The 25754-nt window shown below is 41.0% G+C and overlaps 1 protein-coding gene across 3 annotated transcripts in view; it reads right to left on the bottom strand.

The window, feature by feature from the left end:
• Positions 1 to 25754, bottom strand: part of SEMA6A (semaphorin 6A) — a 119369-nt gene that overhangs the window by 28550 nt on the left and 65065 nt on the right. For 2 of the 3 annotated variants that reach the window (XM_067315479.1, XM_067315480.1), the window contains exons 7-17: positions 24837 to 24927; positions 21776 to 21895; positions 20597 to 20685; positions 19478 to 19695; positions 16112 to 16243; positions 13082 to 13237; positions 8376 to 8552; positions 7525 to 7665; positions 7341 to 7421; positions 5539 to 5597; positions 3686 to 3706 (exon numbers count right to left, since the gene is read on the bottom strand). In XM_067315479.1, coding sequence (XP_067171580.1) covers positions 3686 to 3706; positions 5539 to 5597; positions 7341 to 7421; positions 7525 to 7665; positions 8376 to 8552; positions 13082 to 13237; positions 16112 to 16243; positions 19478 to 19695; positions 20597 to 20685; positions 21776 to 21895; positions 24837 to 24927 — 1285 coding nt within the window. Of the gene's footprint in view, positions 1 to 3503; positions 3555 to 3685; positions 3707 to 5538; positions 5598 to 7340; positions 7422 to 7524; positions 7666 to 8375; positions 8553 to 13081; positions 13238 to 16111; positions 16244 to 19477; positions 19696 to 20596; positions 20686 to 21775; positions 21896 to 24836; positions 24928 to 25754 lie in introns of all 3 variants that reach the window. The other variant, XM_067315478.1, reaches the window with a different exon arrangement.

The raw sequence follows: 25754 nt of genomic DNA, 5'->3' as shown, positions 1-25754 counted from the left end.
CAACCTAGTCCTGGTCCTTTCACTCACAGCCATTATTAAACCTTCACAATGTGCCGTATAGCTTGCAAAACATAATGGGCCTGTTTTTCATTACACCATTTTTACCACTCTGACTACATAAATAGGCTTTGCTGTAATTCAAGGAGGCTTTAGCATATGTGACATGCGGCCAGTACCTCTATTTTGACATAGGCTAGGTTTTAATACACCTAAACATCTAAAATAACAATTCTGCCTTTGTTTTAAAACAATCCATCTGAAAAAACTGCAGGTACAGTGCTTTCTAAACTTCTCTGTTTAAAGCAAATATGTAAAAACAACATACACTTAAAAAAAACTATTTTAGGTGCTTCAATTATTCACAAAACTTTTCATTTGGAATGCTGTAATCACAGTAATACATGGAGAGTAAAAACACTTCATGTCTATGAGCATGGATAATGATTCAGAAGGGCTGCACTTCTGTAACTACAGCTCATTCTGAAGTGTACTTGTAAAATATAAGGAGATTTTTCTTCTGCTTTAAAACAAAGACAGGGATTCAATATGTATTTGATAGTTGTTCTAATATGCACAAGTCATTAGGATACTAGAGGTTAAGATGTCCACACAATATCCTATTAACAGCTATAGCAACCTAATTAGACAATTAGAGGGAAAGGCTAAATCAATACTACAGAGGAAGAAAGGAATATGGCTAGGGGGTAAAGTAAGGGCCCAATTCACTAAGAATTGATATTTCCAAATGTAATTGAAGCTGCTTACAATTTTGCAGAGGAATCTAGCCTAACCTTTTTATTCAAGTCAGTGGCTCTTGCATCATTTCTCTCTGACCTTCTGCAGCCAGACCTTCAGCATGCTATCTTCTCCTTGGGTGTGAAAAGGGAATGTACTTGAACAGTCATCTGTGGACTCTGCACTTTGTTGCTTGTTTACAACTGATCTTGTGAGGTTGCCCCAGAAAAGGGAGCCCATCTGCCAAATTCAGGAGGAGGCTGATGCCAAGAATACAAAGATTAAGGTCTTGATTCTCCTTTCACTTACACTGGTACAGATTGGCAGTAAGTCCACTGAAGTGAGCTGATTTATACGAGTATAAATCAAGTGAGAGGAGAATTAGGCTTTAAGACATCTTTTGCATCTGGAGTTTCAGATGCCTTTGGATATATTTAACCCACCAGATCCAAAGGGCACCCCGAGCATTCACTTGATTGGCATTCTGGTATACCTCACTGTTCTGAGGTTTAATCCATTATGAAATACCATTTACTTATGCATTTAATTGTATTCAATAACACAAAAAGCACCATTTATAAAAATTTAGCTTTCTCATGCAAAAAAAAAAAGACTCAGAGCAGTCATAACAGAAAACATGAGCATATTTACTGAGACTGGTTTACTGAGTAATATTGGAATTTTTTTTTTACACTCCTCATGTGGAAGATGAATAGAGGTGACTAATACATTTTCCTTAAGTATTTTGCCTGAGTGCATAGTAGGTGAAAAGACTGACTGCCAGCTATGCAGTAACATCAGAACTGGTATTTCAACTGAACTCATAAAAGAAGAGCTGTCTTGCCTAGTGACCATGTATCATGATCTACCTGAGGAATGTCAGTGAAATCACCTGTGAAAGACAGGGCATGAATGAGAACCAAACAATGTTGGCTCAGCATTTCTCCATTGCCTCTGGTAGTAGGATCCTATTTTAAGAACTGAGTTCAGTAAATGGCATCTGTGTTTGGGCTTGACATGGGTAGACAGTAGAACTGACTCCTTTTGTTACCTATGCCCTTTGGGACTGCAGCTTTTTTCACTTTGCCTCTCATTTGGGCCTTTTTCCTGATTCTATGGTCAGATGAAATGATTCGCTTTTGCTAGAGTCCCTATTACTATGGTAGCAAATGGGATCCAGAACTACAGCCCCACAGCTACAGCTGTGTAGCCTATTGGTGCACTTAGAAGTGGGAATCCCAAGACATTCCTGGTACATCAGCACTATGCCCAAGGCCATTTTCTTTTTCTTCAGACTCAGCAGTATGGATTTCATTATTATTCTTTAATTACTGCTTTGTGTATTGGAAATATAACAGTTTTCAACTGAAAGAAAGTACAAGCTGTATATTCAGATGAAACCATCAGCCTTCCATACATTACAATGTCTCAACTTGTCTTTGATTTTGCATATACTGCCTTCACTGGTTTTCATTATCATACTTGCAAACAAGTTTCACCTGTACATTTTCCATTTCCTGATAATAATAAAAAATGGGGAATTTATTTCTTTTTAGCACTGAGCAGTATTACTGTGCCTGCAGTTATTTATATTCTGCTTTACTGAGCTGTTGTTGGTTCTGTTTTGTACTTACATATTTCGCAGGCACAAGACGAAGGGATCAATCTAATGTGCACCATCACAACTGCACACTAACCTATATCTAGTTACATTCAGCCAAACATATGGTAATTGCCCCAGCTTTGATGGACTGTTAGTCTTGTACTGCCTCAAAGAAACCTCACAAGTAAGCTCCCATCCCATACAGAAATTTGCCACTGACTTCACTGGGAGCAACACTACACATCCTCTTAGCTTGTGAGTGCTTGTCTTTGTTCAGGCTGTCTACAAAAAGAAGCTACTGCAATGTAATTCTAGGTTTGAATTTAAAGCAATTATTTATTCTACAGTAATTCCCCATGTAGACACTTATTCTGCACTCCAAGTGCCTACTTATACTTTAGTGTAATCCACTTCCAAACAGACTGAGCAAAGTGGTGCAAATCTGCACTGTGAATGCAGATTAACAGTTGCCTGGAGGGAGACTACTACTCTAGGCTACCAGGAATGCTCCTCTTCAGCTCTGGTCATTTAATTTGTTGTGTGAACCCCTTGTTCTCACAGACCAGACACCATCAGGGCATTAAGATATTGCAAGTGCAGGTGACATAAATGACTCACTGTAGTAGTGACAGAAACCTTTAAGATTCAAGGCATAATCCAGCCACAGCTGATGTGGTAACAGCACAATTTTCCTCATAAAAGCTCTTTCTTTAACCCAGGGACGGTTCTGCTCCTTTCCCTGAGGTATCAGTGACTGGCTGCTGTCACAGTCAAGACACCAGCCTGGACAAATCACGAGTGGGATCCAAGGTGCTATCTTCTTTTTTCCAGTGAACAGATAAGATGTATCACTATACCTAAGTGTTCTTCTCCTGAGTGTTCAGATGAAGCATGCTCTTTATCATGTTTGCTGGAGTGCTGTTAAAATTGGCCAAACATGACTTTAATTCAATTGAGTTGACTTGACTTTAATTCAGTTGAGGAAGGACTAAGAAAAGAGGGACTGAAAGTCAAGAGGTACGGCTTAACCCTATTTGCAATTAGTGAATCAGGCCCTCAAAAACAAGACAAAACAAATAAAAAAGGGTAATGACTATTTGAGGACAGGAACTACTAGCTAACACAAGGATCTGGGGAGAATTTTTTAAAACATCCATAAACTGACCATACACTGTGTTGTAAGACATTTCATGATCAGGTGAAGCAGTTGAAATGTCTATGAAAAAAATAAATTGGGAAGAAACATTAAATAAAACAGAAGCGTGAAAATACTTCAAAGTTTAGTAAAAATGATTCCTCCAGAATTGACTTGCTGACAATAAATAATGAAACTAAGAACTTCCTTACCATTCAGGGCTACGAAGGAATCTGAAAGACAAATAACAGGGGAAAAATCATTATTTCTCTCTCTTTTTTTTCTTTTTAATTGTTTGCTGCTAGCAACCTTTTATGCTTCAGCTGATATTTATATGTATGTGATTAGTACCCTAAGGACCCAGGCAAAACCAACATTCAGACATACCCGAAAACAATGTCTGACCTTAAAGTGTTCATAACTGGCCCTCTGCAAGGGATACCAAGTCAGAAGACCAGTTTTCTCTCTGCCATGGCTGTCTTTGCAAGATCAAGTCCTAATTTAAATGCAAGGCACATCAAGTGATGCAGCCAGCAGTGTGAGTCAATGAGGACAAAACTCACACGATACAAGATCACATGAAGTAGTAAGATCAGCTGGGTTAGCAGGGAGTGAAATCTACCCCTGTGCAATGCCAAGGTTCAAAGCATCATTCAGGTTTTAAGGGGAATTTAAGCAGGGTATTGGCTTTGTTGTTCCCTGCACAGGAGTGGATCTCTCTCCATGAGCACAACTTGCTGTTTCTGAATCATTTCCTACTCTTCTTTCATATATAACTGATATTACGTACACTCTACTCCTGTCTAACCTATCTGGCCGAGAAGAGCAGAACTAAGCTGATATCTGAAAAGGGCAAAGTTGTACCAGCTGGGTAGTGACCTGATTTTGGTGCTATCCCATTTTACAGGGGGCACAGGAGGGACTGTGTGTACACCTCATTCAAAAAACAGACTGCCCAAGTAATCTTATCTTAGGGCAAAAGCAGAGGGAGGTGTAGCTAAGATGGAGGCATGTAGAGGCTGAAATCCTTGAACTCCCTCAAGCACAGTGATCACAATAATAAATGACCCTAGAATAAGGATGCGCAAAGCATGGGAAGGCTCTGGCATTCCCCATAGAAACTGGCCTGCACTGTATCCTGGGGCACGCTCCAGCCCTCTGTTATTTTGCTCTCCATTCCAAAAGTCATGACTCACTGTACATTACCTCCTCAGCTTCAGCCCTTTTACTGCATCTACATGCACCAGTGCAAATTGCACCAAAAAGAATGTGATTCTTGGTGTCATAAAGTTTATAAATAATATTTGGGGCTCAGAATTAAACCAAACTTGACAAGAACATTTGGAATGAGAGCTGTCTTAACACAGCTGTTGGTATTCTTGAAGGCTCAGAAATCAGCATGCAAAGTTTCTTTGCATGCAGTGCAAGCAAGGTACTTTTAAGTACCTCAGTGCAAAACACGAACGTTTAAAGGACACTTCCCACTCACTTTGTTAGTACCTAAGTTTTATCATTAAGGTTCCTTTGGTAGGATCAGTAGCGTCTCACACTTAGCAGTACTAGCTTGTCCAGCTTGTGTGTAAAATCCAGTAAGATCCACAAATTAAATATTTCCCACTTCTTGATTCTGGATCCCAAACCAAAGAGGCATTCTCACTGTCTCCCTGTCTTGCATGGGAGTGCAGTCCAAGTCATCATCTACAACAAGAAACCAAGCCCTTTCTGCACATCTACATAAACAAACTAGCCCATCCATTGCGGCTGATAAAGAAAAAGAACATCCAGTTCATTGTGTCATTGCTATAATCAATATCCTCTAAAGCCGTGGTTTTCTCACCACATAACCATTATGAAGTCCGGTGTTTGTACAAATCACACCAACTGGGATATTTTCTTTAAACAAGTTTAAACAAGTGTTCCTCTTGAACCTGCTTCTTTAGCCACAGTTAATGTCCTTGTTGCGGCTTACATTGCTACAAGAGAACACCTGACAGGTAATGGTGATTTGAGGCAGTCAGAAAGATTCTGTAACACAGGATAAATGGAGGGTAAAAGCTTTGCTTACTTTGGCAGTCACCCAGGCCATCTGTATTGCCATGTTCTATGTCCTGTTCAAATGCCAGTCTAAATAATAGAAAGAAACATAATGGTATGAATAACAACAGTCACAGACACTACCAGAAAGAAATTATCACATCTACAACTGAAATGAAGACACAGTGAAACCGGCCATTTCTTTGGAACTCCCACACACAGCTTGAAAAATTGCAACATAGGCATTTATTCGTCATCTCTTAATTGTTCTTTGGCTTCTGATGACGCAACCTGCATTTTAAAGGATATTTAGGTACTGCACTGAACAAAATTGCAAGGCCTAAAGCCCAGATTGCAAAAGGAATTCCACTGAACTTAAACTCTATCTATAAATACTTACAGGCTTTTCTAGCTGACACCCCCAATTTAGGCTCCTTACCTGTGCCTGTGATTTTGATAACTAGTGAAGCTGTTCTTCCAAGTTCCCTGTATAGTCAGTGGTGAGTGACAAGCGCCTTGGAAAACCTCCAGCACAAGCTATCATCTGCATTAGTTAGGATTGTGCCCTTAAGGCCTAAGTACTCTTGTAGGCACCTAGCTCTGGACTCTAGGTTCTTAAAATTCCTGTTCAACTGCCACCTACTCCAGAAGGGCACCTGAAGTCTGTTCCTGTTGGGTAATTTAGAAGCTCACCAGTCAGCTTAACAGTTGTTCTGGATTTCCTTCCTAAGAGCTATGCACTGGACTGAGAGCTACCTGCCTAGCTCACCTGTGGACTGCACCACAGCAAGCTCCACTGCCTCTGTCTTCACGAATCTGTTCGTAAATACGGGAGCCACTTTTGCAAGTAAGGTACAGAAATCCTGAAAATCTTGCTATGGCAAATGGGAAAAAACCTCAAATACTTTGAGAATGTTTGTAAGTTTTTGAGAAAAACTGATATACACACAGATGGACTTTAACATTATTTTACCAAATGATCTGTCAGGAACAATCCACACTCTCATAATAATGCATATATAGATATAGTTATAATGTCCATACTGGAACTTTAATAAAACAATCTAAATTAAAATAGCAAATTAAGAACCTGATACAAGCATATGAATGATAACTCATCCATTCTGTTTACTGAAGACCAAAACAGAAGTAGGGTTAAGCTGGACTGGTGCAGGGCTATTGAGGTTATCTGATGTTTACACCACACTTATACTACTATCTTGAGAAAATATAACCATATCTCAAAGTGTGAGGTGTGTCATATGTGGCCAAGAAAAGAGAGCTCTGAAGTGGATCTGTTCCCTGCAAAGAGGCTTTAGTAACTGTATTTAAAGCAAGCTCTCAGAGCCTTTTGTTACTATAAAAAACTAAATTCTACTGTTAAGCAAAGCACTTCTCTGAATCTGCTTTCAGCTCTAACTGTGCTTTGTGATTCCTCTTAGTAATGCACAGTAAATTAGAAGGACTGGTTTTGTTTCCAGTGGACAAACCGCTTCAGTAACCTAATTTGGATTCTATTGCCTCTTTAACCAGCTGTGATGGCTCCAGTGGGGGCTGGTCCAGACATACTTATCCAGTTCCCTTCTTTCAACAACACGTGGCCCTTAGTATGGTTCTTTCATTTTCTTCTTCCTCCTCTTTTGACAGTTACCAATCAGCTGAGAGTTAGCATGAAAAAACACCAAGAAATTTCAGAGAAAGCAAATAAGGCAGAAACAAATACTTCACACATTTTTCTTCCCTAAGAGTCCCATGTTTCAAACAACTCTGTCCAAATCTGTCTGGCGCCACTGTTGGAGTCTCACAGTCCATCCAGTGAAAGCCATTACTTACTTAGCACCAAGCACCAGCTGTGTGCATGCCCCACTCTCCTTCACCCAGCCACAGTACGGGTCTCTGGACGCTATGCAGGCCCTTAGGAAAAAAGGAAATGAGGCATTCTTGAGTCCTCTAGTGTTCTGTACACCTGGCACCAGGGCTTCTGACAACAGGGCAAGTGCTACCACAAAACACATACTTTTTACACTTGCCATGACGCTCACAACGTCCCAGGGGAACCTTTATGACACAGGTAGAGAAGGCAACATAAAGGGCGCTGCTTTGTTTGTCAAGCTGCATACCCATAATCCTCTTGTCTTCCACTCCGTCGTAACTGCACCTGGTTTGACAAAGTGAGATAATGTTATAAATGAGTTCTGCCAGGAAACCAGATGACTACTTCATGATTCCTCAAGTTGGGGAAAAAAAAAAAAAAAAAAACCACTGAGAAAAGGAGAACTGATCAAGCCAAAGAGAAAGAATACACAACAGGCATCAGAAATACTGATAAAAAGTTATTTAAGCAAGTGTAAAAAATGCATGGGACAGGGGAACAAGAAGTAGTAGAGAGGGACTGCACACCAGACAAGCTCTCTGAGGGCCCTGCAGGTTTTGTGTTTTTTCTTCTCCAGCACTCAAAGTAGCTGAAATGTCTGCATGTTTATGGCATACTTCAAAACCTCCCTAGGCATATTTGAGGAAGGCTGAAATCCAGGAAATTTCCCTTGGAGAGCGGCTTGCTGGTTGGTGAGTTGGTTGGAATTAGGTTATTTATAGGATTAGGAAATCAGTCTTTTCTTTGCTGAATTTCACTTTTAATTATCCATCAACTGCTGGGTAGGATGGTCTATTTTCTACACATATTGAATAAAAAATATTTTATTTCCACATAGAGACTCACAACCAGACATCCCCCCCAAACAAACATTTAAAATGACTCAAAAGACTTGGCTTCTGCAGCCATTTTCCTTTTCATAGGGCAACCTGCTCTCTGGGAAATCAGAAGTGTCAAAGCTGCCCATACATGAGTACAAAGAATCAGATACAAACTTTTCGGGATTGTAAACGTTCATCTCCTCCAGGAAAAGGCTATCATTTAGGAAACCGCTGTTTCCTGTCTGGGCCAAGAACTTCAAGATGATTCCCTTCTCTGATCCCAAGAAAACCACAGTGCAGTTCTGATATGGCCCAGCAGCAGAGTCTACAGCAATTTTGGTCAGGCGGTACCTAGAAAAATGATACAGCATTTTTCATCACTTGGGTTAGGTTGTTATTTATTATATCACCTTTTTCCATTTCAAATAACTTTGTGGTAGCCTTTCACCAACCATGTAACATATTTAAGCACTTCTTCTGGCTGAATAACCCTGTAAATCAACACAGACTGTACCAGTTGGGCTCCCCAAATGGTGGGGAATTTTCATGTGTGTGCATGTTCACAGAATCACAGAATCGCTGAGGTTGGAAGGGACCTCTGGAGATCATCTAGTCCAACCCCCTTGCTCAAGCAGGGTCACCTAGAGCACATTGCACAGGATTGCATCCAGGCGCGTTTTGAATATCTCCAGAGAAGGAGACTCCACAACCTCTCGGGGCAACCTGTTCCAGTGCTCTGTCACCCTCACAGTGAAAAAGTATTTCCTCATGTTCAGATGGAAGTGTCTGTGTTTCAGTTTGTGCCCGTTGCCTCGCGTCCTGTCGCTGGGCACCACTGAAAAGAGTCTGGCCCCATCCTCTTGACACCCTCCCTTCAGATACTTGTACACGTTGATAAGATCTCCTCTCAGCCTTCTCTTCTCCAGGCTAAACAGGCCCAGCTCTCTCAGCCTTTCCTCATAAGAGAGATGCTCCAGTCCCCTAATCATCTTTGTGGCCCTTCGCTGGACTTGCTCCAGTAGGGCCACATCCCTCTTGTACTGGGGAGCCCAGAACTGGACGCAGTACTCCAGATGGGGCCTCACCAGGGCTGAGTAGAGGGGGAGGATCACCTCCCTCGACCTGCTGGCAACACTCTTCCTGATGCACCCCAGGAGACCATTGGCCTTCTTGGCCACAAGGGCACATTGCTGCCTCATGCTTAACTTGGTGTCCACCAGCACTCCCAGGTCCTTCTCCGCAGAGCTGCTTTCCAGCAGCTCAACCCCCAACCTGTACTGCTACATGGGGTTATTCCTCCCCAGGTGCAGGACCCTGCACTTGCCTTTGTTGAACTTCAGGAGGTTCCTCTCTGCCCACCTCTCCAGCCTGCCCAGGTCTCTCTGAATGGCAGCACAGCCCTCTGGTGTATCTGCTGCTCCTCCCAGTTTTGTATCGTCAGCAAACTTGCTGAGGGTGCACTCTGTCCCTTCATCCAGGTCATTGATGAAGAAGTTGAACAAGACTGGACCCACTACTGACCCCTGGGGGACACCGCTAGCTACAGGCCTCCAACTAGACTCTGCGCTGCTGATCACAACCCTCTGAGCTCTGCCATTCAGCCAGTTCTCAATCCACCTCACTGTCCACTCATCTAACCCACACTTCCTGAGCTTCTCTATGAGGATGCTATGGGAGACAGTGTCAAAAGCCTTGCTGAAGTCAAGGTAGACAACATCCACTGCTCTCCCCTCATCTACCCAGCCAGTCATTCCATCATAGAAGGCTATCAGATTGGTTAGGCATGATTTCCCCTTGCTGAAGCCATGCTGACTACTCCTGATCACCTTCTTTTCCTCCACATGCTTGGAGATGGCCTCCAGGATGAGCTGCTCCATCACCTTTCCAGGGATGCAGGTGAGGCTCACTGGCCTGTAGTTCCCTGGGTCCTCCTTCTTGCCCTTTTTGAAGACTGGGGTGACACTGGCTTTCTTCCAGTCCTCAGACACCTCTCCTGTTCTCCATGACCTTTCAAAGATGATGGAGAGTGGCTTAGCAATAATGTCCGCCAGCTCCCTCAGCACTCGTGGGTGCATCCCATCAGGGCCCATGGATTTGTGGGTGTCAAGTTTGCTTAAATGATCTCTAACCCACTCCTCCTCCACCAAGGGAAAGTCTTCCTCTCTCCAGACTTTCTCTCTTGCCTCCAGGGTCTGGGGTTCCTGAGGGCTGGCCTGAGCAGTAAAGACTGAAGCAAAGAAGGCATTCAGTAACTCTGCCTTCTCTGCATCCTTCGTCACCAGGGCACCCACCCCATTCAGCAAAGGGCCCACATTTTCCCTAGTCTTCCTCTTACTGCTGATGTATTTGAAGAAGCTCTTCTTGCTGTCCTTGACATCTCTAGCCAGATTTAATTCCAAACGGGCCTTAGCCTTCCTCGTTGCATCCCTGCATACTCTGACAACATTCCTATATTCCTCCCAAGTGGCCTGTCCCCCTTTCCACTTTCTGTAGACTTCCTTCTTCTGGTTGAGTTTTGCCAGGAGCTCCTTGCTCATCCATGCAGGTCTCCTGCCTCCTTTGCTTGACTTCCTACTCATAGGGATGCACCGCTCTTGAGCCTGGAGGAAGTGATGTTTGAATATTAACCAGCTCTCTTGAACACTCCTTCCTTCTAGGGCCCTCACCCATGGGATTCCTCCAAGTAGGTCCCTGAAGAGGCCAAAGTTTGCTCTCCTGAAGTCCAGGGTTGCGATCCTACTTGGTGCCCTGCTGCCTCCTCGCAGGATCCTGAACTCCACCATCTCATGGTCACTGCAGCCAAGGCAGCCCCCAACCTTCACATCTTCCACCAGTCCTTCTTTGTTTGTTAGTACGAGGTCCAGCAGCACACCTCTGCTTGTTGGCTCCTCCACCACCTGTGTCAAGAAGTTGTCACCAATGCTCTGCAGGAACCTCCAGGACTGTTTGTGCCTAGCTGTGTTGTCTTTCCAGCAGATATCGGGGTGGTTGAAGTCCCCCATGAGAACCAGGGCCTGGGATCGTGAGGCTACTTCCAGTTGTCTGTAGAAGGCCTCATCGACTTCCTCATCCTGATCAGGTGGCCGGTAGTAAACACCCACAACAGTGTCACCCATGCTAGCCTGCCCTTTGATCCTTACCCATAAGCTCTCGACTCGCTCTTCATCCACCCCTAGGCACAGCTCAATACATTCCAGTTGCTCTCTCACATAAAGAGCAACTCCACCACCTCGCTTTCCTGGCCTGTCTTTCCTAAAAAGCACATAGCCATCCATGACAGCACTCCATGTTCGTATGTCAAAGAGCTAGCAGAAGCGTTTGCAGCAGCACACCTCAAGCAGAACGCTGAAAGGGTGCTAAGAGTCTGAAACCACTTAGTAATTATCCTTCCAATCAAAAGCAAAGTACTAGCCTGATGACTTCTATAGGCAGGAAAAGAAAATCAGCACAGTGAAATTTTTTTAATTTCAAGCTTTGTCCCATTAAAAGCAGCAACAGTGATAACAGATCCATAGTCAACTATTTGGCAGGAAAAGCTGTACCAGTGCAATACCGAGGAGCTAAATGACATTTTATCTGATGAAAAATAATCACACAACAGCCACTGAGTGTGTTCAGTGCTGAGATGATACTGAATCTTGGGATCACACAACTAATTGAAAACAAGTACTGGTGATCTGGTACTGATGATTAAAGGAAAGCACTCCACAAAGCTTGCTGCCCTCTCCTTTGGCTAGAGGTACGTACCTAGAATACAGCAAGACAATATTCCTGACCTTGAAATGCCAGCTCTTTGGAAACTCCACTTATGATACTCTCGTAGCACGTCTCCTCAGCAGCATGGTTTACTGTACCCTCACAACATCTCACCTTTCCTCTTTGTACTGGCTATCCATAGAGTACAGAATCAAGTTTAAAGTCTCTGCTTTAATCTTAAGGTGCCCCAGTCCCGGCCCATCTGCTCCCAAGCGATGCCTCTGACACAAGGTAACTGGAAGTTAAAGATCATCCATGTGGGAAGCAGCTTGTCCAGGACTAGCTTAAAATCCTAGAACCAATTTCCGTAAGAGCAAAATGTCACCACTTTTTGCTCAGAGTCCAAAGTGAGTTTCTTCAACCTGACTTATCTAACATAAACACCTAATGGAATGCATATTATTAAAACTAAACCATACCATCCCAAAGCCAAACATGACGAAGCACAAAACTCTATCCTTGTACAGAGGGAGAGAGGAAAATGTGGCAAAAGTTAGTCACATTATTTCATTCACAACTGGAGGGCAGACAAGTAGTATAGTGACCACAGCATTATACAGGAGTGGGAATATATTTTCAGAGGAAGGAGATGGCATGTTTGAGGGTTGTTGATTTATGAGTCTTTGTTCAAATCTCTTCATTATTATTTTTCTCTTGTTGCCATAGAACAGATAGGGATTATGTGATTATTTCTGCTTGTACACTTGTGTAAACAGTGAAACATACCAGCACATATCCTGACAGACATCTTCATATCCTGTGAACATATCCTGGCAGACATCTTTGTATCCTGTGTACATATCCCTGAGCTATCTGTTGATCTTTGCCCAAAGTTTTCTACAGAGCTGTCTCAAATACTAACCCATAAGCCAACAGGCAGGGCAACCTTCCCTGCTCTGTACTTCCTCCAAGATCCGGTTTCAGAACAGCGTGGTTGGAAAGGTTTTTCCAATCTTGAAAGCTGCTCAGGGAGTTCTATGGCACTCAGCACTGTCATCCTTCCTAGCTGGATTCAGGCCCGGCACACCAGGCATGTTTACAGAATTTAACAGTATTCTAAGCATGGTTATTAGCACAACTTGACAGCATGTTAAGATGAGAAGAGTGCATTTGGAGGTATTTACCTGACCATCGTTCTCAGGAACCAAGGTCGATTGACAATAGAAGGTACGGCCTCATCCATCAGTGGATGCGTTTTGATGAAGTTCAGAGTATCATCCGGGAACTCATTAGAGGTTACATACTTTTCTAACGAAGTAGAGCCAGCACAGCAACCTGGTCTAAATAAAACAAGAGGGAGAAGCCAGAACACTTATTTGATGCCTAAGTGCAAGTCTCCCTTCCATAAGGCCTGTGACCAGGCCCTGCAGTGAAATCTGAAGTGCATTAGAAGGGTTTAAATGAAGGATCGAGGCATCTGTTGGACTTGTTCAGCCCCTCAGGGGAGCCTAAAATCCTGCTCTATCCTCCACTCAGAAGTACTTCCATGTGTTGCCACCTAAAAGCACACAGACATTTCTTTAGCAGAAGTTTGACCCAGAGTTTGTAGTTCATCTGCTCACCTGGAACCTAACCATTGTATATACATATTGGCTTGATACAGTTCACCGGCACAGATACTTTCTGATTTTTAACTTGTCTATCTTACTGCTGTTTCCTGGAATAAAAGCTGTCTCTCTAATGTACAGGGGAAATAGCCTTTTTTTTTTTTTTTTTTTTTTTTTTTTTAAACATGAGTGAAATAACACTGCTTCCAGTACTGTCTGGTAGAAAGAGGACTATCGGGGAAGACAATCCAGCAAGCATTTGCATAAACATTGGTTTCACCCTTCTTTCCATTTGGATGGGAGAACTTCAGTGCTGTAGCACATACAGGACTCTCACTGAGATGTTATCTAATCGTTCTTGGACAATTTCAATACAAATTTACACACTATATTCCTAAAAGCTGCCCTGCTCCTCTTAGGCAACTTAACTTCCTGTATGGATAGGTCATCTCTAAACAGGGAGTAGCAAAACTCTTTGTCTGTCATTATCATTTTCTGGATTATTTTCTCCAACAGAAGGTTAATTTGCTCCCTTTCCCAGACCAGTGCAGTTCTTCAGGTTTTGAGCCACTAGGAGATGGGACGATGAAAGACTGACCATCCACTCATAAATATGCTGTAGTGTCCAGCCTTCACCTGGTCTAAAGTGGGTAGAGTCACTGACATCAACAGAGTAATGCCACCCTGAACAATAATGCTAGTCCTGTCACATCTATTCCTCAGATTTAGATAAATATTCAAACGTTAGGTTACTAAATGTTACGTAGGAAGGTAACACAGGATAACACAGAACTGGAGGGGACTAACTGGGTCAGTGAATTTGGTTCTGCCCAACTGTGCAATGCAGAGACTGTGTGCTCTACCTCTCTCCATATACAAAATACTTTGATTATCTGCATATACAACTGCATATACAATTAGCTGTAAGGGGAGAGAAGGAGAAATCAAAGGTATCACCAGTCTCCTAGGTCCTTCCAAGGACACTGATTCATTATGTGAAATTTCCAGAAAATTCTAGGGAGCAGACTACGTCTTCTGCTACCGTGGTTCCTGGGGTTTCTGTAAATCTGATCCTATTTCTTTCTAAATCCTAATCACATTATTGGATTAACCCTATTTTAATCTCACTGCTGGTTTAATCAAGTAAACACTAAACTGAGTCAACCTTGTTGTTCATCTCAGAAAAAAAAAGAGAAGCTAGGCACCTGAAAGATTCCAGTATGATTCTGAGAAACGCTAGCATTGATAGAAGCACTAATATTTCTGCCCCAAATTGAGATATCTAAATAAAAATTACCCTATTTTCAAAGGCGCCTTGTGCCCCCACCACTTATGAATTTCAATGTAAGTTACAAGTAATGATTATTTCTATTAGGCAGATTGATGGCCAAATGTTATACAAAACATTATTCACCAATTCAGCTCATGTTATCTGCTAACAACTTAGAAGAAGCAGTATTATCCTATCTTCCAATGTAACTGTTAGCCTGCTGTTGGCTCAGACCACAAACTTGCAGTGCAGCTTTCTCATCTCCCTTCCCACTCAAAAAAACAATTCTCTTTTTCCACCTTCCCTGCAAGATCCGCTATATGAATATGAGTTCCAAATGAATGGCCTGGGAGTCTGTGTGCAGCCTTGTATTACCAAGGCAGCCCATCATGTCAGTGAGTTGTTGGAACACTATAAAAAGCAGAAGAAAATCCAGGAATAATGCTAGCGGGTGCCTTACTAAGGCTCAGACTGAAAACAGACGCAGAATTTAAAAGATTTTCCAGTCACTTCAAGGTTCTTCTCATGATTGATAATCTCAGAATAAAGACAGGAGGGGAATACTAGACTCAGCAACTCTCTGAAATATCATGGGCCAAATCTGGACCTAGGTAGAAGCCCAGTTGCCATCTCAGAGCTTTAGATACATTGAATAGCTCCTTAAGATATCAGAGGCAATGTAAATCACGTATTAAAGTGGAGAACTTGACTGAGACAAATGAACTTGCTCTATCTACATTTATATCACATTCTCAGAGCAAAATCTGGCTGTGGGTATAAATTGGTTAACAAATGGCCGTCAGTAGTAACTTGTATGAAATGGGTGCTTATAGGGAATACAAAGAGAGTGCAATAAAGGGATCAGAAACAAACGGGAGGGAAATGGAAGCAGGAAAAAACTCGTAGGAAGAATTAGGTAAAGCAAATCTCCATTTTGATAGAAGACTGTTTTCTTCCCCCATTGCATCCACTGTGCACATAAATTGCATGTTAACCCCAGAACAGCAAACTGGTGCAGCAGGCTTTGCTACCAAATACATCCATTACCAAACCAATTTGCAACAGGTGTGTAACTCATACAACTCTTAAGTTATCAATTATTTTGACCAAGTGGATCTGATCCTGCCCTAATTTACATTACAGAGATCTGGTTTAAATGAAAAAATTCTCACTTGCACCAATATACCTTAAATCCAAATCCAACTCAATTTCTATTTCACTGATACAATATATATTTCCAGTTGTGTCTGTACTTTACAAGGCTTTCAAATTGTCAAAAGCTGCGTGCTCTGTGCAGGAACAGAGCAATCTATCACAACAGAGCATACGCAACATACCTGGGCTTGGGCACTCGTTCATCAGGAACTGGTGTCCATGTGGAATCCGGAGACTTTTGTTCTTTGAATCTCCCAGTAAACACATTGGCAATGTCAAGCATGTCATAGGCACAGACTGCAGAGCCCGGGATGCTGCAAAGTGACATTTCCCAGAAATTGTTACTCATTCTGCAGTTATGCATAAAAACTTGAGTGAAAAACATGCTGTATAGAAGTCTTCCTGTCACAGGCTACTCAATCCTGAACTTTGTAACCTCTGAGTATTGAGAGGAAAAGCCAGCCCCATAGAAAAGCCTGAGAAGTACCAATCAGCAGACAGTTCCTGCCAGCACAAATTGTTTCAAAGCCTCTATAGAAAGAAGTAATTGCAATAATCTTGAAGAAGGGGAAGAATCTAGGAAACTCTGCATACCACTGGTAATGCATGAAGAGTAATAGCCAATCTTGTTTAGAGCATGTTATTTGGAATTTTAAGTTCCTGTAAGTCACGTTTGCCCAATATTAATTCTCACAGTCCCCTCCATGTCTCAAAAATATATTTTGCAAACAGTTCAGAGGATGGAGCTAGTCAAACTGAGAACATGCTGCAAAGTGCCATTAGCCTGGGATTTGCACATTATTACCCCATCCTCCCACAGCCTGATCTCCATCAGCTTTTCTCAGTGGAGAGGAGTTAACTATGCTCTGGAATTTGCTTAACTCAATGAGGTGTAAAGAGCTCATAGAAGCAAATTCAACTTTGTTTTTAGATAGTAACAGTGTAAATTTCAACTTTCTGATTATTTGCATGCAACTACATGGCAGCATTGTCTAAACATAATTATATCATTACCTACATACTTTCTGAAAGGCTTAAGGGTTTCCCATGGTCAGTCACTTGGAAGCATGAATTATTCATTTATCCACCTGTCTCTCTCTCTTTTTTTTTTAAATACATGAACTACTGTATTTATGTCTGACTTTCACCACTTGATTTTATCAGATAAATAGTGTGAACCCAGATGGCTGAGACTTTCAGTCATGCTTTTAGCTAATAGGTTATTATACACCAAAGAAAAAAATGTAGGAACAATAATACCATTACAGAGAATAAAACTAAACTCAAAGGGGATATAAATTGATTTGAAAATAATTGTATAAATATGAAAAGGTTTCAAAATACTGATTACTGAAGGAAACAACAAGTAGGGAGACAGTAATAGTCCTGCTTGGATCTCCACAGGCTGGGTTTTTATATGGACAGGGGCTTAGTTCAGAGCTCTACATTAACATGATAGTGCACAGCAAGAGTTCTAAATGGAGGCAGCCAAAAGTATCTTGATGTACGAGTTGGTTGGGAGTATATTTGGCCATTAATAGCTAACTGAGAGAGATCTCGGACACATAGGACCTAATCCTGAAAGACACTGCAAGTCCTACTTCAGCTAGAAGATATTGCACTGTGCTGAATTAAGCCTTAAAGAAAGAACCCTAGAAGCTTGACTGAGGTTTACTGTGCAAAACTAAAAGCACTGAGGGCTGGACTCAACACACATCTCCACAGTGATGGAGGGATCATGTGGTTAGAAGAGTGCAAAAGCTCCGACTATTGAGGACATCAGTTTGTGGATTCACAGTGTCATAAACCTATACAGGTGGAGAACTAAGGGTCACTTCCAAGAAAAAACACCAGCCACTGGACTACAACCCATCACCAGCTCCCACCCTGAGTGATTTCAGGTTACACTGAGGATTCTTTTCCAGCTCATTCAAGTGGGAACTTCTTATTCCAAAGATCAGAGATATTTTTCTAAGCCTTTCCTCAGTGGAAGGGGAAAGAGAGATCTGTCCATGCCAGAGTTAGCTCTGTTAATGAGGGGTCTCCAAGCCTATGTGCCTTCCTCTCATCTCCCCTACCTTGCAAAAACCAGAGCCTTTAATAAATACCTTGATTTTAAAATAAAGTACTTAGATTTTAAAAGGCAGGGTCTAAGAAAAAGGATTACTCATGGCACACCACAGGAAATACTAGCAGAGCAGGAGGACAATCTCAATTCAGAGATAATCTCAATGATACAGCCTGTTTTCTGATGCTGATTCTCTGTTTGTTTGTTTTTATTAAATCAATTTGCATAAAAAGAAATAATCCTAATTTAAAATTGTGTTCCGTATTGGTGGCATAATTGTTCCAATGCAGCTCCTCTTGTTTTACTATTGAAAGCAGTGATTATATAGCACAGGCCTGGGCTTACTCTCATTTAAAGTCAGTTCTGTGCATAACCTCACTGAGGTCAAGCTTTGATGAGAGGTGGCAAGTAAACAGCAAAAACAGATGAATTCCAGGAAAAAAAAAAAAAACATGTTTCAGCTCAAATGTTACTCTGTGAAACAGCAATATATTTTTTAATTATAATGTTACTATTTTTTAACTTCTCTGGGAGATTCAATAATTAGATACAGTTACTTTTTTCTAATAACTTCTGGGGAAACATGTGCAATGGTAATAAATTCTTAGTAGATGAACTGATGCTTTTGGAAACCATATGGACTGAAAAATGAAATACAGGTGTTTGAGGAATGGGTCCTCTTATTAGTATCTGTAGTTTGTATTCAAGCAAGATCAGGACTCTTGAGTGTAGGTTCTGTAACAGGAGGATATGCTGATGTGTCCAGGAAAAAGAAGAAACTTTCTATTCAGCATGGCTCCTGCTTTCCTCCTTGCTCACTGAACCCTTTTGTGAGCCTGTCATGGATGCAGCTCCAGAGATGTAAAAGGGTAGCAGACTGGCTGACTACGTATGAAGAATTCAGTTCTCCTCTATGACAATAAATGAGCAAAGCAGGGACTGTGAAGCTCTGTTCAATTCCACTGCTTCCCTCTACATGCTCTGGAGCCCCATCCTCTGTAGCCAGCAGGAAACCTTAGTATCTTGGCTCTTCCAGGAGAAAATATGAGAATCAGTAGGGAGGCATGAAGTAGAGAGAAGAGTATTAAAACAGTTTTTGAGGGTGCCGACAAAAACAGGATAAACCCAATCCTTTGAGAACTGAAAATCTTATTTTCTTTTTGGAATAACATTCTGCAAGTCATACATTGCAACGCTTTTTGATGTCCTGTCTAAATTATTCCCATGTTAAGAAAAATATGTCCAAGGAACATGTCCACATAGTAAATGGTTGAAAACTGTTCTAAATTATCAGATATAAAACGCAGTAAGCAATACCAGGGTATTTTAAAATGAAACACCAACTATCGGTAAGCGCATGATACATAATAATAACATTGTACGAGCAATCACTGCTTGTACTTTAATAAAGTAAAAAGAAACTGCAATGAAAGGCAAAACATAAAGGAAACAGAAAGCAAAAGGTTACTGTGCCTATTACCTATTATATGGAGTGGAGAAGGTTGCTAAAACAACATCCCGGCCATTGAAATGTATAACATCTGTAACAGCCTGCAGTATGTTGAAGTAGAAGTGTGAATCGCCAGGAACTGAACAGTTCAAACGAGCCTTGAGAAAGGAAGTCCACTGTTTTTCCAGCACTCTCTGAGATCCTCCCATGTCATTTTTGCAAACCTGAGCCACCCTTGGGAAAACTACCTGGAAGGAGCAGAGCAAAAATAACAGAGAAAATGAAATGTTTGCTTGATCTGAAAGACTTTATTGGAATTCTGTCCTTAAATCATTTGAAATGACACAGCAAGGTGCTTAATTTAATCCTGTGTTTCCATAATCTGTGACAAATAACAAACAGAGAAAAATTCAGCTTTTGGAAGTGTGCTATAAAAGATAAGGCTGTGGCATTTAATACACAGCCATAAATCCTTCAGGAGATCTGTTCTCAATCCATATAAACTCATTTCCATACAGGCTGCTTAGCCTTCTATTTCCCCAAGCAAAAGCACATTTTATATTCACAATCCCTGCAACCCACACTGCTTGCTTCAAGTCTAGTATTTTCAGCACTTAAAACTATGCAAACCTTGCCGGGCTTTTATTCCTGCCCTCCACCTCTGTGACCTCAGTCAGCTTTTCTGACTGCTCAGTCAGAAAGCTATTGTGAAATTATCAAAAATGCAGTAAGTGTTTAATTATTCTTTGCAAAATGGCAGAGGACAAAATTTTGCTTCTGTTCACGCAGCACTCCAATTAAGATATCCTAACGAAAATTACATCTTTGCTATAGAATCCAGGTTTAAAAATAACCTGATGTGCTGAATTAAGTATGTTTGCCTTGTGCTTTTTTTGGTTGACAAAAGAGATTCCAATATACATCATCACCATAAGAAACCATCTTGCTTCCTTTCAAGACAGTGCAGTGTTTCACTTCAACCAACCTTTTGCCTTGAGTGATAGGAATCTTCTCAAAATGATGACCTTGTCATCATGATTTATGGCTCTTATTTCAAGGCCATTCCTAACAGCATTGGTTCAAGAATAGCATATTTTTTTCCCCTCCTGAATGTCACAAAGACATTCAAGGCAATATTTTCCCTCTTACCTTTCCCATGCTGTTGTACTCCACTGCTATTTCCCGGAAGAAGAAGTAAATATAGTTGCCATAGTCCACTGCTCGGACAAAGTATGGTTCTGGAAAAAAGACGACATTCTGTCTAGGCACTAGGTATAGCATACTGTGTGCAAATACACTAATGGTGCAGAGAGAAGCCAAATAGATCCACACTAACCATCTAAAGATTAAGTGCCTACATTAAGCAAATTTGCTCAGTTTTCAGAACAGGCAGCGTAACCACCACAGAAGAATCAATGTCTGGGATGCACAGGATACCTGCAGGCAAATCTGTGGAGAACGCAGGCAAAGTAATTAAGTACTTGCCACTAACATGTCTGCCCTTCACAGCGGACAAGAAAAGGTAAAGAGGCAGTAAGTAATGGTATGCCTGAGGGGTCCAAATAGGGCCCTTTATGGCCTGATGGCTGTATGTGGAGGGAATAACAAGCTATGTAACTGTTTCTGCCCATACATGTCTGTAGCAACAAGCGAAGTGGGAGAGCTAAAGTCGACACCTGGCAAAACATTTCTGCGTGCAGAAAAAGCCTTCAAACTACAGTTTTGCCCACTGCTTAGAATCCCTCCAAATGTTAACTATTCATAACGCCTACGTGAAAGTAAACAGCACTGTTCTTAACAATGAAGGTATTTAGAGCACACAAATTGCCTAATTCAATGGCAGCTGTACAGTACCTAAGAACTATAAAATGAAGGCCCTGTGCAAAATTCCCATAATTTTATTTTTATTGATGAATCTTAATGCTGCAGAACAAATTCTCTATACTTCACAAAGTCTCAACTGTTACCTGACACAAAGTCTCAACTGTTACCTAGGGAAGGAATTGTTTCAAGCACAGGCCAAGTACACTAAGCCCTGCAAATTCCAACTCTTTCATCCAATAGCTGTGAATTGACAGGTTTCAGCTTGGAATGCTGGCGGGAATATATTTTGCTCTACTATGCTCACAGTTTCTGTCAAGTGCAGTAACTTAGGGTCAGGAGAAGAGGAAAAGAGATAAATAAATCTGTGTAAGTAAAAGACATAATTTAGTTCCTTCTTTCTGCCAGAAAGTGTTGCTGAAATGAAATGACAAAAGAGGTCTGTCAGGAATCCAAGATTCTCACCCGAGGTGCTGCTTTTTTGTTTTGCTTTGCTTGTTTGCCTACCTTTCAACCATTTTGAGTCATGTTTAACTGTCCGCAGGGTTGGGCTGTCTCCAAGGCTTCGGTATATGACTGCATCTATTGCAAGGAAATCGGTCACTGTGGCAGAATAGAGCTTTCCCTCTGAGGAAGAAGGAAAGAAGAAACAAAAGGGAGGAGTGACAGAAATAATGTAATTATTTTCTCTCATCAATCAAATGAAGGGGGACAAATGAAATGATCAGAAATCTCCTTAGAAACACTGAAGTGAAAAAAATCCAGCGAGGTAAATGGGACTGGACAAAAGTCACCAATCTTTAAAATGATAATTTCAGAGGAATGTTGTGGGAGAAGGTATCTTAAGAAATAATACTTTATCAGTTTATGTAAGTCAAACCAAGTTACCCCATCCAGTTTCTCTGTAAATGCCTTTAGTTCAATGCTCATAAATTCTCTCACCTGCCTGGAAGTCATAGAGTTGCCTACAGATCTGAGCAAAATAAATACGGGGCTGCAGAAAGAGAACTGTTAGTTTTAACAGGCATAGCAAACTAGACAAGTCTTAGGGACCGTCAGCTAACTGATGCTTATTCAAATTTCTCCCTTTGTGAGCTTTAATGTGCAACTCCTTCTCTCTCAAAAATCACTAGCAAAAAATTAAACAGTGTGCAGGTAGCCCAGGCAAAACAGGGATGCAAAGAGATGGAGGAGGATTTCCCATCTATTTTTCCTTTTTAAAATGCATTTTAGATATCTGCCGCATGAATTATGTATCCTTCTCTCTTAAATATCACTGGAAGAAAAAAGATCAGAAAGGGTCTACAAAATGGCACCCCAAAGACAACAAAAAGTTGCAAAACAATCTCAAGGTAAAAGTGTGAGCTCTGACAACAGTTTAAGATGCTATTTGTTGCCAAATATGTTTGTGGGTCATGGTAACATGGGGCTAGATATAATTGGAATCACAGTGTCTGGTGGGAGCACAAACATCGCAACGCAAGACTAGTGACTTGTGTCTCAGTTGTGACTACAAAAATTCAGAATCACCCACATCTAGTTTGACAGAGATTATGCTGCCTATTAGGCCTCGAAGGCCCTCTCGTGAGAAGCTTCTACTGGTCAAGCACTCCTTATTGCAACTATAGACAATGTTTAATTTCCACTCAAGGTTTAGAAATTAGATGTTTTTTTATTAGCAGGACTATACTCTTTGTTCTGAATCCCACAGTTCTTATCATTATTTGGCTATTTAAAAATGGGCTCGCTTTCTTAGCAAAACCAGAAAAAAAATTGCAAATAAAAGCAGATGCTAAGACCAATTTAAAATAGAATAAAAAGCTGAATTGTTTAGAGAAGGATGTCTGAGGTCACGTTAATATAATCGCATGCTCATTTTCTTTCCTGCCCAGTTCCTGCAGACCATGTGACCAATTACAATTTGCACATATCAGTCATAATAGCCACAGGCTGCAAGAACCATATTCATGTAAATGCACCCAACAGACTAAGGTGAGCTGGATTAGTGCCCTAAACTGTTATGAAAGTGCTTTTCACACTGTGAAAAGTTATCAAGGGGATTAATAAGAATAGCATATCAAATAGTGATTTTCTTAAGCTAGTAGATTTACTGGGTATATTCTGTAAGAATATATTTGATCAGAATCAATCTATATTCTGAATTATCCTAAGAGAGAGTAGGATCATTTTTGTAAATATTTTCTTTTCAAAAAATGAGAGAACTTCTTCAGTGACAGAGTGGGATTCAGCTCACCTAACTTTAGCTGCATGTTAGGTAAATGTTAGACTAAGTTGGTCATAAATTCCTTCTCTGGCCAGTGGGAAGAGAAAAGCACTTCCAAAGGGTCATCAGACTGCCCTAAGATAGAAATCTGAGACATGGGATGAATCATTCTCTGAAGATGTCTCTCTATTTCTGTGGTCTATGAATTATCTGCTACAATCACAGAATTTCTACTTAATGTTCTTTTGACTTTAATTAAGAAATTACAGATCATCACCATGATCATCATCATTATTTTGGAAACAAATGGACCTACTAATTTACAGTACTGGGAGTAAGACAATTTTTTGCAACCTGCTATAAAATCTCTCTGTTGTAAGGCAGGTCATGCTAGCTCTAACACTGTAGTGGTTAATACAGCCACAAACACGATTTTCAGTTAAAAGTGACTAGAATACGTACAAACTCTTAAACTTTCAGAGGAACTCCTAAACTATTTCCACATAAGTTACAGGCCATGCTTTCTAGTAACACACCTGTAAAAAGGAGTGACATTATCATAAGTGGCTTTCATTTTATCTTTACATCTATTATACAGTCAAGTTTAAGAAAAGATCAGCAGGTTTCACACTAAGAGAAGTTCAATAAAGAAACAATTTAATTGGGAATCTATGAAGAGGAGAGGTACCAAAATATCATTTCACAATCAATAGCCCAAATTAACCCCATTAATAAGCACTCACTTTTTTAACTACTGTAGAAGAAATCAGAGTTAACTGCATTTCACTGCATGCAGCATAAATCATTATTAACCAACAGATCTCTCTTGTTTGTATACTACAGCTGGTGATAGAATGTGAAGATGTTTTCTGCTTTAAAATAAAATCGCCTTCCCTTTCCTTCTGGATCTAGAAAAGGGGACATCACAGCATATTCCCTAACTTCCTTTCGTTAACTTAGTTAGGAGATGTTAAAGGAGCATATCCTGCCCTCCTCCCCTTAAAAGTTCACACAAGCCTTGTCCTTGACTTTCATAGAAGCAGGACGCCAGAAATTGGGCCTCACACTGATCTCGCATTATATTATCATGAATTCAGGAAATACTGAAATATTGAATTAGGAAACAAAGGCTTTAGGCAATGTTGTTTATGGTAGTGAAGTTAATCCCAGAGAAGGCAAGGTTTCCTGTGCTAATGATTTCCTTATGGCCCCTATTTGTAGTCATTATCCACTCCCTTTGCCACCTTTTAGATTTTGGCATTCTGGATTCAAGAGATACAGTGCTATGGCAAACCTGGGCTGCAGAAGAGAAAGCCAAAGATTATCACAGTCATTCTTCTTTACCTGCGAACAATGCAACATTGGCATGCTTTGCATCATAGGGGCACCTGGCCATTCCACTGAACTCATCTCCCAGGAACTCCAGCGTATCCATCTGAAAAACAAAAGGGAGCTCTTCAGACAAAGAAACAGAACTTATTACCCAGGATGTGACTTATGACAGTGTTTGTTCATTTCTGCGAAGGGAAGATAACTGTTTGTGTAACTGTGTTCCTGACTGTGAATTAAAAATCCAACAAAAATCACAGAATTAAATAAAACCAGCCTGGAAAAGCATGTCCTATAAGTCAGGCATCCCTTCAGAGGTAACCCCAATACATTTTACAAAAGTCTGATATTTTATCTGTATGCTAGCTTCCTGTTGAACTGTAGTAGCCTATGTGGTCTGCAGTTCTGGCAAGGATGCAAAATTTGTCCTCAACAGTGATTCAACAGAAGCGCTCTTATACACAGCAAAAGACTGCAAGCGATAGCAGTCAGAGGAAACAACACTAGGACAATTATCTGTGTGTGCATTTTTCTCTCTCAAGTCCGGAGATCCTTCTGCTCTAGTCACAACAGTGGTGTTCTCTTCCTTGATTTGTATACTTAGAAGGATGCTCTCCAAGTCTAACTGTATCAGTTGAGTCTGTGTCATGAAGAAATCCTCTTACCATCAGGCAAGAACTAATCTGTGCAGAAATTGCAAAATCTCAGGCTTAAGTGTAACTCCTGGGAAATGAATTCACCCTAGGTACTAATAATTATACAAATATACAGATCAACTTTACACATAGTTCAAGAGGGTTTACTGAGCTACAGGGGAAAAGTACAGCTCTTACCTGCTTAAGATTCTTATATTACAGTATTTGGGAGGTAAAAATATTTCTAGCATATTCAAGTAACTTGAACAGTTTATACTGTATAAGTCACACACAGTAC

This window comes from Apteryx mantelli, chromosome Z (genome assembly GCF_036417845.1).
Source record: "Apteryx mantelli isolate bAptMan1 chromosome Z, bAptMan1.hap1, whole genome shotgun sequence".
Classification (NCBI taxonomy): domain Eukaryota; kingdom Metazoa; phylum Chordata; class Aves; order Apterygiformes; family Apterygidae; genus Apteryx; species Apteryx mantelli.
Note: the sequence above shows the minus strand (reverse complement) of the source record. Positions and strands in the feature narration are given on the sequence as shown.